The 13070-nt window shown below is 46.0% G+C and overlaps 2 protein-coding genes across 5 annotated transcripts in view; one reads left to right on the top strand and one right to left on the bottom strand.

The window, feature by feature from the left end:
• Positions 1-9264, top strand: part of MICALL1 (MICAL like 1) — a 40632-nt gene extending 31368 nt beyond the window's left edge. Inside the window, exons 14-16 of one of the 2 annotated variants that reach the window (XM_077276491.1) lie at positions 3658-3772; positions 6339-6385; positions 8230-9264. In XM_077276491.1, the coding sequence (XP_077132606.1) occupies positions 3658-3772; positions 6339-6385; positions 8230-8366 (299 nt within the window). In that variant the 3' untranslated portion in view covers positions 8367-9264. The remainder of the gene's footprint in view (positions 1-3657; positions 3773-6338; positions 6386-8229) is intronic. The other variant, XM_077276489.1, reaches the window with a different exon arrangement.
• Positions 9265-10048: 784 nt separating this feature from the next.
• C8H22orf23 (chromosome 8 C22orf23 homolog) overlaps positions 10049-13070 on the bottom strand; it is a 44456-nt gene continuing 41434 nt past the window's right edge. For all 3 annotated transcript variants that reach the window (XM_077276493.1, XM_077276494.1, XM_077276492.1), the window contains exon 8: positions 10049-12947. The gene's annotated coding sequence lies outside the window, so the exon portion shown is untranslated. The remainder of the gene's footprint in view (positions 12948-13070) is intronic.

Below are 13070 nucleotides of genomic sequence, written 5' to 3'. Positions count from 1 at the left end.
GCCACTGTAATCTCGGCGGCCATCTTGGACTCACACACACGTGTGTGGCTGCGTTTTCATTGCGTTATAAGGCACAGTAGAGCGGGCAGAAAGCGGGGACAAGGGACACCATCCTTGGGCACAAGACAGGACCTGGGTAAGCTACAAAACTGAGCTTTAACCCCTTCTCTGCAGTACACTTCCAGAAGTACAGTGAGGTAGAAGTGGAAGTTTTTCAGCAGATTTGCCATCGCTGGGGGATGCCGGATGTCGATCTGATGGCCTCGAGGCTAAATGCACAGGTTCCTCAGTTCATAGCCCGTTCTCGCGATCCGGTAGCCATTAGAGTGGATGCACTGGTTCTCCCGTGGCATCCGTTTCGCCTTCCTTATGTGTTTCCCCCGCTCCCATTACTGCCGAGGGTCATCAGGAAGATCAGAGCGGAGGGGATATTCCAGTGCTTCTAGTTGCGCCAGATTGGCCCCGGCAAGCGTGGTACGCGGAACTGGTACAAGTCGTCGCACGTTCCCTGGAGGTTGCCAGATTTTTCCGACCTGCTTTCCCAGGGCTCGATTTTCCACCAGAACTCAGGGCCTCTGTCTTTAACTGATTGGCCATTGAATCCTGGGTTCTAGCCCAAGCAAGTTTTTCCCCAACAGGTGGTTTCCACCATGATTAGCGCTCAGAAGCCCGTGTCAATGGAAGACTTTTTTTTTCTCATGGTGCAAGGACCGTGGACGTTACTTCCCCCCCGTGTTTTAAATCCCTTCCATTTTGGAATTTCTCCAGACTGGTCTCGAGAAGGTAGCTTTTTCTGGTGGTGATAACATCGATCAGACTGGTCTCAGGGTTAGCGGCTCTATCCTGTTGAACTCCGTTCCTCATTTTCCACCAAGACAAGGTAGTCTTGAGGATGTCTCCATCCTTCCTACCTAAGGTCGTTTCTTGCTTCCACCTAAACGAGGACATTGTCTTGCCTTCGTTTTGTCCAGCACCTGTCCATCGTATTGAGAGGGCTCTTCACACACTCGATGTGGTGAGAGCTCTTAGAAGGTATGTCTCACGGACTGCGCCTTTCTGCAAGTTGGATGCCCTGTTTGTGCTTCTGGAGAGGCTCAGGAAAGGTCTACCTGCTTCCAAGGCTATAATAGCTAGGTGGTTTTGCTCGGCGATGCAAGAGTCTTACCGTGTCAGTCAAGCCTATTCCAGCGGAGATTAACGCACACTCCACTCGGTGAGTGCTTCTTGGGCCATTCGCCACCAGGCCACGGCACAACAAGTTTGCAAAGCTGCGACTTGGTCCAGATTGCATACCTTTGTGAAGCACTACAATATTCGTGCTCAGGCTTCTGCAGATGCGGCCTTTGGCAGAAAGATTCTGCAATTGGCGGTAACACATCTGTAGACTACGATACATGGGGTTTTCAGCTGTGTGCTATTTCCCACCCAGGGACTGCTTTAAGATGTCCCATGGTCCTGTGTCCCCCAATGAGGCGAAGGAGAAACAGGGATTTTTTGTGAACTCACCGTAAAATCCTTTTCTCCAAGCCACTCATTGGGGGACACAGCACCCACCCTGTTAGCTTGATGGCTTCTGTTTGTTACTTGGTTTGACATATTGTTTTCTGTTTGCTAGTTATAAGCTCCTACTGCTTTGGCACTAAACTGGTTCGATTACAGCCAGCATGAGGGTGTATTCTGCAGAGAAGGAGCTAATTTTGTTCAAGTTTTCTTTGTGTCCTCCTAGTGGCAGCAGCATAACACCCATGGTCCTGTGTCCCCCAATGAGTGGCTAGGAGAAATGGATTTTATGGTGAGTACACAAAAATCCCTGTTTATTCTGCTATTTAAAATCTCATTTGCTCTCATGTGAATTTTTCTCCTCCTCTCATGCTAATGCGATTACCTCTTGTTGATAGGTCAGGTAGGTCTAACTTATGAGGTTACAAAATCGGACCAAAAATGTATCCACAGCCACCAATTGTTTGTAAATAGAGCTTGGCTGAGCAGCAGTTGAAAGAAGCTTTTAAAGAAGCATACATTTATGTAGAAGAGCACTGCTGCATTTTTATGAGAAAGAAGTAAAATAAGGCAAAGTATATTACAAAAGATTCATAATTTTACAATGCTTGGCAGATAACTAAATTAAAAAAGGTCATCTTTAACAAGTAAATACCATATTTCGCGGACTATAAGACGCACCGGACCATAAGGCGCACCCCAAATTTGGGGTGAAAATTGCAGAAAAAAAGATTTTTTATAAGATGGGGGTCCGTCTTATTGTCCGAATTTACAGTATCTTACCTGAAGGCTGGCGGTGGCAGAGCAGGGTCACAGGAGGCATGGTGTCGGCAGAGGTGGGGTGATGCGGTACGGCGTGCACCTGAGCAGGGTCCCTTCCTGCTTAGGTGGGCGACGCCACGGCCTGGTGTCCATGGGAGGGTTGCAGCACTGGTTACCGGCAGAGGTGCTGGGATGAGGAGGTGCTGGGATGAGGAGGTGCTGGGATGAGGAGGTGCTGGGATGAGGAGGTGCTGGGATGAGGAGGTGCTGGGATGAGGAGGTGCTGGGATGAGGAGGTGCTGGGATGAGGAGGTGCTGGGATGAGGAGGTGCTGGGATGAGGAGGTGCTGGGATGAGGAGGTGCTGGGATGAGGAGGTGCTGGGATGAGGAGGTGCTGGGATGAGGAGGTGCTGGGATGAGGAGGTGCTGGGATGAGGAGGTGCTGGGATGAGGAGGTGCTGGGATGAGGAGGTGCTGGGATGAGGAGGTGCTGGGATGAGGAGGTGCTGGGATGAGGAGGTGCTGGGATGAGGAGGTGCTGGGATGAGGAGGTGCTGGGATGAGGAGGTGCTGGGATGAGGAGGTGCTGGGATGAGGAGGTGCTGGGATCAGGAGGCGCTGGGATCAGGAGGCGCAGTGACAGGTATGGTGTGAGAGGGTCCCTTTCCCCGGTGAGGTGATGCAGCAGCCCGGTAAGGAGCAGAGCCGGGTGAATGCTGTTGTTATCGGTGGTGGCGGCCATCTTCCGGGGGCCGCGCGAGCGCAGATGAAGCGCTCTGCTTCCCGGGGCTTCAGGAAAATGGCCGCGGGATGCCGCGCGTGCGCAGATGGGGATCGCGGCGGCCATTTTTCTGAAGTTCTTAGCTTCAGGAAAATGGCCGCGCGATCTCCATCTGCGCACGCGCGGCATCCCGCGGCCATTTTCCTGAAGCCCCGGGAAGCAGAGCGCTTCATCTGCGCACGCGCGGCCCCCGGAAGATGGCCGCCACCACCGATGACAACAGGATTCACCCGGCTCTGCTCCTTACCGGGCTGCTGCATCACCTCACCGGGGAAAGGGACCCCGCTCACTGCGCCTCCTCATCTCCGCACGTCTGCCGCCGCACCTCTGCCACCGCACCTCTGCCGCCACGGGTAAGCCTGCATTTCGACTATTAGACGCACCCCCCATTTTCCCCCCTTTTTTTGGGGGGAAAAAGTGCGTCTTGTAGTCCGAAAAATACGGTAAATATTCATGACCATCTGTAAAGTTAACATGTGGTTCGTGAATTTCTGTAATTACTTTTAATAAAATTCCTATAAATACATAGCTTGTTTATAAAGTAGTAGAATTGCATGCTGTTATAAAAACTGCATTATTATCGCCTAAACATGACCCTGGTTACTCTCTACAGAGAAGGACTGGTTGGATGAAGACAAGGAAAGGGAAAGGGTCCTCATGCAGGAACTGGTGACCCTCATTGAACAGAGAAATGCTATTGTCAAGTGCCTAGATGAGGACCGGCAAAGGTATTAATCCTACTGTCCTACGTTTCGGAAATAAAACTTTCGTTAATTTGATTTTTTTTGTTTTGTTTGGTTTCTGTCCTTCTATTATGTTTCAATGGTATAGATGGACTGTGTGTTTACAGTGTTTAGCTGGCTATCAAGTACTGAACTGAACTAAATCTTGAGCATTCCGTATTTATATTTATTACACACAATTTTTTTTATTTATAAAATTTAAAACCAAGAAATACGGTAACCCCGACCCCTAATATGTAAAAGAGGAGAGTGAGTATGGAATAGAGAAAAAAAAAAAAGGGAAAAAATGTTACTTTTTAGAGATTGGATTAACAACAAGAAGGAAGTCTTGAGGAATATGTGGGTGTGAGTAAATTTGGGAGGACACTCGGAATCACGAGCCCAGTCCATGCCGGTTAGGGGTAAGATTATTATATCCATTTTTTGGCAATAAAAAGTAGATAAACAAATCCAGACAAGTGACTTATGAGGCAAATACTAGCGTCGAGGAGAATTGCAGAATTTAGCCAAACTGACTTTGGGCCTATATTTCTACACTAATAAGCTATAATTGTGGGACCTGTCCAGGTGATTTCCATAAGTCGGGTCCTGGAGCATTACAGCCGCAGCAGGGGCGACATTTGGTGCAATCGAATTTCATTTAAAAAATAAAATATTGACAATAATAATGTACCGTAACTATTCAAGTGCACAGAATAGGGAAAACATTTTGCACCATTTATCATCCTACATAAGTCATCTTCCTGTTGTCTTAATTTAAAATGTTTTTTTTAAGATCATGAAAATGAATTGGTAAATTAGCCATGTCCCACTCTAGGGAATTGCCAGATGTGAAGAGCTAACATTCCAAATGAGATGGAAGTGCAGCACTATGTCATTGAAAAGACATGAAAAAGTCCTTATTCACTAAGGGAGATTATTTTCACTTTCTTACTAAAATTTTGAAATCTTCCGTCTGGGTAAATGTGGAAGTTCATGCTTACTCCATAGAAGAGAATTTGGGCCTCGCTTATCGAAACCGTCAACAGGAAAATCAGTTCTGTATTGAGTTGTGGGAAGCTTTGATGCATACGCAACTCTTGATTTCATGAAAGATTTATTAATTTGAAGCCAAAAGGAAAACCACAGGGTATATTCCATTGCACGTCTCATTCCAGAGTTATTCTTCCACAGAGACGTCTTCCTCCATATTATAGTATGACATGGAGGTGCGGCGGCACTTGGAGCTATAGTCATTAGTGGTGAGAGCAAGTGCTCGATACTCAAGTGTGCCGAGGGTGCTCGGATATGCACCGATTATCGCAGACGCGCAAGTGTCATGTTAGATAGCCACAAAATATGCGGGGATTGCCCCCCAGTGTGAACATCACTCTAATTTTCTCTTGTAATAAGTACTGGGTTACACAGCTAGCCCAGAAAGGCAGAAGCTCAATATTGTGTTGATTAAAAGCTACCAAATTGCCTCATTTTCCAATATTATGAGTTCAATAAAATAGAATAGTTTTTGTTTTGCATATAATTTATTTTTAGATGCACTCTCTACTCTAAGCTCAAACGGAATCTGTCACCAAATTTATTGCTACCCCACCTGTGAACAGTATGCTGTAGGGGCAGAGACCCTGATTTCAGTGATGTCACTTCACTGCAGTTGCTCAAATCACTTAATCTTCTGCAGATCTAGCAGTTCTCTAAATGCTGAGCTCCGTATAACCCCGCCCACACCACTGATTGGCAGCTTTCTGTGTGCACTGGGCATAGGCAGAAAGCTGCCAGTCAATAGAGGTGATGTCCTGCTGATAAAGCACTGATTTTATTGAAACTACCACCTACAGCCCAGTGACACATAGCTGGAACCAGTGTCTCTGCCCCTACTTCATACTGCTTTCAGATTACATAGTAAAAAAAAACTTCTGACAGATTCACCTTATTGATAAACGTTGGAGCTCTCCTGCTTTGCCATTTTCCTTGGCAATATGAGGGCATTGGATAAATTATGTTGTATTCACTGCTTTGTAAATTCCTTGAACAGATCCTAATTGGTTAGATCGTTACAAGCCGTTACTTGCTGGTAAATGTCGTAAGCAATCTGGATTTCCTCTGTAATTTAGGACATAAAAGACACGTAGCTCATTTTTAATTTACATAATTATACTGCCATTAAATGTTTATATCATGGCAGTCTCCGAAACGGTTTATTAAAACCGGACATGGAAGTTTCACACCTGTCTTCCCGAGAAGGTGAATTTCCTATTCTGGAGGGATAGTTCCCCTATATAAGACCTTCAAGGGTTATGTATGAACAAGGAAGCGTCATTTATAACTCGGCCCCTTTAGAAGTCCATTCATCTCCAACTTGTCTACCTGTTCACAATAAGTCATTTTGACCATTGGTCCCTCCACTGTATATGTGGAACAGACGGCTTTCTAATAGGAAATATTTTGAGCAAATCACCTGGATACAAGTATTTTAGTCATAGTTAATGGCAGCAGTAGAAAACATGGGGACACGGCGTCATTCCATTAAATTGATGTTGGTGTGATTTTTCTATAGGGAGGAAGAGGAGGACAAGTTAATAGAAGCAATGATCCAAAGGAAAGGTAAGACGCTCCTGGAAGGCTACATTGTGTATTTCCATGAGAAAGAAGCTGTTTATATTGAAGAAAGTGTGATTATTACGTAAGCTTCTCCATCTTTCCTCTTTAAAAAAAAAATATATCAGTCATTGAGTGAAAAGTGTCAATTTTTAGTGCTTATTTTATTCCTGCTTCTCTCCTGAGTATTATGGGTTTTTTTTTTTCTAAAAATCTGTCTTGAGAGTCTAGAGATCTGGGCCTTTTTATGTAATGCTAATTTGTACAGTTTTTACAAGGGGGTGTGGCTCACAGGGTTATAATGTAGAGCAGCCTCAAGACACGCCCCCGAGGATCCTGTGCACACTGCCCCCTTAGGAATAAAAAGCCCATATCTCTTGTACTGTATGGTAGATTGAAAAAAAAATACAAAAAACTGAATACTTGGGGAGAAGCAGCAATAAAATAAGAGCAAAAACTCTTGAAGATCGTCTTGAATGTCGCATGCCCAAGTCTAATATAATTTTCCATAGTATGTGTTTATTAGAATTATACAGCACCTTTCACCAAGTGTTTCCTGTTGAGCTGGATACACGGTGGATGCAATGCAGAATAAAACTTTTTTTTTTTTGTAAACTCCAAGTGGGTATCGGACAGATTTCACTGGGGTGATAACCAATGGTAAGCAGGCAGCAACTCTCGAAGGCGAGAAGTCCCCGTCATAGCTTAGAGCAGGTTTCTGTGTGTGAGATGTAATGACGCAGCTCTGATCTCCTGGTCTAACCTCCTGCATGAGATGATGTCACATTATAAAACCTTCTAGAAGCCTTACTGATTAGAGTGTGTCAGTATCACACTCAGAGCTCGCTCACACTGGCGTATAACACGGCTATGGTGCTATCTGATGTTTATCTGATAGCACTCGGCCCAATGTTATTCTATGGGTCAGTGCAGAGCAGCGATTATTTTCTCATGCAGTGCATCCAAGAATCTGATAGCACACACCCATACGAGTCTATGTGTGCGTGTGAAACATCGGACTGCACTCTTACGTCATCCGAGTGCAGTGCGATTTCCATGAAAGCCAGTAATGGAGGAGATGGAGAAATAATGGTACTTTCTCTGTCTCCTCGCAATTCTCTTGTGCGAGAGGATCAGAGCACAGGGCACTGACACTCGGATCATACTCTTCACAGAGTTTGAGTCGAGTGTCATTTGCGTAATCGGTCCGATTCTCTTGCATGAGAGAATTAACAGCTGTGTGAGCGAGGCCTTATGTCTGCTGTGGTCAAGCAACTTATCAGGGCTGTCATTGCATCTCACAGGGAGCAACCTGCCTATTCTGGGTTTCTTTTGTTTGAGCAGTAATGAGACTGTTATGATCTCATTGCAGAGTGATTTACAAATTGAGCTCAACAGATATAGCTGTGATTACTGAGACACCTTCAGACTGGCATACTAGGTGAGAGGCAGTACAGCGCAGCTGACAGTGTTATGAGAGAAGAGCTGATAGAAGGGTTTGTAATGTGACACAACGAAACTCAGCTGTTCTGCTCCACCCTCACACTGGCTCATGCAGGAGATTACACCAGGAGATCAGGGCTGTATCATTACATCTCACACATAGATAACTCTGATAACACCCACTTGGATTTAACTTTTTTTTTTTTTTTAAATCATTAGGTGCCAAATACTTTAAATGCTAATATATCTGCCACAGAGAGGCAAAAAAAACCAAAACAAAACGTGTTATTCTGCTCTGCAGCCACGATTACATCCGGTGTCCAGTTCAACAAGAAAAATTTGGTGAAAGGGCCATTCATGTTGTATGCACAGCTATTTAATTATGTTTTTATCACCTAATTTTTCAGATTTTCACAAACAGTCTTATAAGAAGAAGAAAGGAAAATTCAAACCAATGAAAGTCCTTAAGCTCCTATCTCCAAAACAAGATTCAAAAACAAAGAGCCCAAAGGACAAAGCTCAGGAGGATGGGGCCAAGAGGTAGATCAAGTGGAAGTGAAGATGATCTCATTCCATTTTCGATGTGCCTCTCTTAAATTCAACACTGTGCTGACTCTCACAATGTGCGGTAAAGGAGTCTCCTAATACAGCCATGACTTGGAAGCCCAGCAGATGTAATTACACCGAGTCATTATTTGGCAGATGAGGCTTATACGCTGCATGGAAGCTCTAGGTGACATACGTGTAGTCTGTGCTTCTTCACTAACTAATCAAGTAAAAGGAGTTGGCACTGCTTAATGAACGTCACTTTTATATTCTGGGATATTTCTTCGTATTTTTGCATTCCTACTTCTGCTTAGAAAAATAGAGGAACTATAGATGAGAATAATCCCAGTCTTTTAATTTTATCAGAAAATGTTGATGATTTGCCCAAATATGTGCCCAGGTTCCAATAGCAGTTCTTTATTTTTTGCTATCAGAACATTGTAAACGTAGAACACAAGAAGCTTTACTCACAAATGGTGTCCATGCAACAATGGGGTCCATGCAACAATGTCTGACTGCCAGACTCCTGACCTGAGCATGACTGCTTCATATATTGCTATGACGCAGTCTCGAAACCTGCAGCCAGTCTATGCATTATGTTCCATGTTGCACAGATGTCTTCAACACCTCTTACAGACAGACCGAGGAGCATGTTGGCACCAGATAAATAACAGGGAAGATGGCCTCTAAGGCAGGAGGCCCCAACCTGTGGCTCTGGAACCCATGATGTGTTGCTCGCGGCTGCCTGCCAGCTTGGTGCTTTATCACCAGGTCTAAGTGAAGAGCATGTTTGGCTGTCATTATGCCAGTAATGGGGGCTCCGTGTTTTTCTATTATGAGGAGAGCTGGAGCTGAATGTGGCTCTCAACTTACACCTAAGGGTGGTTCGCAACTTTTTCACAGTTGGATGTAGCTCTCGACCCTCTCACGTCTGAATGTGGCTCGCGACCCTCTCGCGGTTGGACGTGGCTCGCGACCCTCTCGCGGTTGGACGTGGCTCGCGACCCTCTCGCGGTTGGACGTGGCTCGCGACCCTCTCGCGGTTGGACGTGGCTCGCGACCCTCTCGCGGTTGGACGTGGCTCGCGACCCTCTCGCGGTTGGACGTGGCTCGCGACCCTCTCGAGGTTGGACGTGGCTCGCGACCCTCTCGCGGTTGGACGTGGCTCGCGACCCTCTCGCGGTTGGACGTGGCTCGCGACCCTCTCGCGGTTGGACGTGGCTCGCGACCCTCTCGCGGTTGGACGTGGCTCGCGACCCTCTCGCGGTTGGACGTGGCTCGCGACCCTCTCGCGGTTGGACGTGGCTCGCGACCCTCTCGCGGTTGGACGTGGCTCGCGACCCTCTCGCGGTTGGACGTGGCTCGCGACCCTCTCGCGGTTGGACGTGGCTCGCGACCCTCTCGCGGTTGGACGTGGCTCGCGACCCTCTCGCGGTTGGACGTGGCTCGCGACCCTCTCGCGGTTGGACGTGGCTCGCGACCCTCTCGCGGTTGGACGTGGCTCGCGACCCTCTCGCGGTTGGACGTGGCTCGCGACCCTCTCGCGGTTGGACGTGGCTCGCGACCCTCTCGCGGTTGGACGTGGCTCGCGACCCTCTCGCGGTTGGACGTGGCTCGCGACCCTCTCGCGGTTGGACGTGGCTCGCGACCCTCTCGCGGTTGGACGTGGCTCGCGACCCTCTCGCGGTTGGACGTGGCTCGCGACCCTCTCGCGGTTGGACGTGGCTCGCGACCCTCTCGCGGTTGGACGTGGCTCGCGACCCTCTCGCGGTTGGACGTGGCTCTCAAGGTCAGAAAGGTTGGGGACCATTGGTCTGAGACCTCCTTCACATATCTGTACGTACGTGAAATAACGGTACTGATGCCATCAGTGTTTTTAATCTGTGCGCCATCCATGTGTACCATCAGTGTTTTTCACGGACCTATAGACTTGGCCCTTGTCACCCTTGCTACCTGAAAAAAAATGAACATGTCCCAATGTGTTTTGCACGGACACATAGTCCCTGTAGAGACATGGTCGTGTGCATAACAGCAGAGGTTTTAATGGATATGTGTTGTATCCGTGAAAATAAAGGATGCCACACGTACTGGGAACACGGACATGTGCAGGAGGCCTAAAGAACATTGTCAATACTCATCCAGCATATTAAACCATTTGCCTTACAGGAGCTTTGTAGCTTAGAAGCCATTTCTTTCACAAGTGGTTTGCCCATAAGGAAATGTGCCTGTTACATAGAACCGGCTGTGTGCGATTACATTTTACCAACAATGGCAGATGGTCCCAAATCGGCTGCATCGTAAAATATCAGCATTTTTTTGTCTTTTTTGGAGATGCAGACTCCTTCGCCCCGCGGCATCCCCTCCTTGTGCCATGTCATTTTGCAGTTGCTTTCTTTCTGCTTTTTAACTAGAGCTGTACCAGAACAAATTATGCCGATCGCTGTCTAGCAGGAGCCGCCTATGGAAAAAGTGGAGGCCAACGTAATGATACGATATGGCGCCAAATCAGTAATGAAAAGCTGTATTACAATTCATGGCTGGACTGTGAAGGCGGCTATGGCTAACCATGGAAGATTTGCTCTGTGAGCACAGCTTATGTATCCACATAAAAAGGATGCAGATTTCATTCCAGAGTAGAGGCTTTCGGAATTAGGAAACAAGGATCTGCATTTTTCCCTTTTCCGTCTGCCGCATCAGACATTGTAGCTGATTTCTATTTACTTGAATTGAGCTGCAATACCAGACATGGCCAAAGGACGAGAGTGGCGCCGTTTCAGTAAAGAGACACATTTGTTTTCTCTAATCCCAGACCGATGAAACAATACAGCATTTAATAATTGACCGTTTTTTTTCCGTAAATGTTTGTAAATACTTTTACGGTAAAAAAAAAATTGATATTGCACATGTTTTAACTTTTTATTCATTAGGACTGTTACTTTTATTAAAACTTTTATTATTTAGCTCCAGCTGTATTTGTGACTTATGAATGTTGTCCTGTCATAGCTTGGACCATGGCTGCAGGACTTGCTTTCAGCAATGTCATTGACCTTACCAATCTATCTGTAAGTGCCATGAATGCTGGCCGCGAGCGCCAGTATCGTTGCCCGACAAGCGGTGATGCCTCCCTGACCGGCTTGTGGAATCACTGTATGGCCGGCACTTACCTCCGTTACACTGTTGCTTTATAGCTGCCTGTTTTATTTTTATCATTATTAAATTATTGTACTGTTTGTAACTGTTTGGAAAAAGAGCCTTCTGTATCAGAATAAAATAAAACCGCCATATAGTGCGTGTCCTTGTTACTGTGTGGACTGAGATTTAAGTTCACACTAGGTGTTTTTTCATGTTTTAATGCAAATTTTCAGCTGTTTTACAGTAATCGTAAAGTCAGAAATATTATGCACCCACTGGGTTTTTTTGGGGTCCTCGGTATTTGTTTTGCTTTGCATGTTTTTTTGCACAATAGAACATGTCACTTCCTTCATGTTTTTTCAGTGTTTTTCACCCATTGATATGAATGGGTGGTGGAAAAACACTGAAAATCCACAGCAAAAAACGCAGGTATCAGGTTTTGACGCCTTTTTTGTTCTAAAATCTGATTCTGTAGAACAGGACTTAAGAAAGTTGCTAGTGATTAGTATTGTCTACATATCACAGGATAGTAATAGGGGGTGAGTGGAGACCCTCTACAGCATCAGGACACCATGAAACAACTGATCTTTGGGTATGTCCATACAACGGCTTAATTCCGATGGCGGAGATGTTTAACACCCACCGGCGTTTCTTGCAGCGTCTTTTTTCTATACTTTCATCTGTAAAGAATGGATGACTTCCAAAAAGAGCCGCAACTAAGAATGAATGTATTACTACTTTTAATGGCTTCACTGTTTCCAAACCCTGAAGCGGGTAACAGAAGTGGCATTAGATGGAATATGTGCGCAGCAATGTCGGTTTTACATTGATGTGCATTATGTTCATGTTTTGCTGCGGCTTTTCGGGTGGGTTCCACGCAGAATCAGGCCAAAAAACACTTGTGTGCACATATCTTAGCCTAACCGATCTCCAGCCATAAAAGGGCTTCATGTGGGGAAGGATAAGGCTATGTGTACACAACGTTTGCCACATACATTCAGTGGCTCCGTCCAGGCTTACATCTAAATCCCCCCAGCAAAACGGGCGTATGCGTCAACTGTGCCATTGACTATAATGATGCTGATGGAGTCACTGTATGTTCTGTCGTGCATCATTATCAACCGTATACGCTTATTGGGAGAAAATCTGCAGCGGAATACAGTATCCGTAAAATATATCTTTATCTCATCTGCACTCTGATTTATTTTCCGGTCAGAAATTGACATGTTACATAGATTTTTCAATCCAAAGCCTAGCAATTTTGGCTACATATGGAAGTGAAAATTGTCTGCAGCAAATCCGCAGAGGGTGAATTGACCCTTATTTCACAGCTTGTTGGGTCGTAACAGTAAACTTTTCAATAAATAAGGAGATCCAGAGCCCAAGGCTATTTCTGCTATGGAGGTTTTCATAGGAATTGAGGGAACGTGCTCGGATACAGTGTTATCTGAGCATGCTCGGGCGTCCTCGAAAAATATGTTCCAGTCCCCGCAGCTGCATGTCTCTCCGCTGTTCGACAGTCGCAACGCATGCATGGACTGCCTGTGTGTTAGGGAATCCCTACATGTGT

The sequence above is a fragment of the Ranitomeya variabilis genome, chromosome 8 (assembly GCF_051348905.1).
Source record: "Ranitomeya variabilis isolate aRanVar5 chromosome 8, aRanVar5.hap1, whole genome shotgun sequence".
NCBI classification, from domain to species: Eukaryota; Metazoa; Chordata; class Amphibia; order Anura; family Dendrobatidae; genus Ranitomeya; species Ranitomeya variabilis.
Note: the sequence above shows the minus strand (reverse complement) of the source record. Positions and strands in the feature narration are given on the sequence as shown.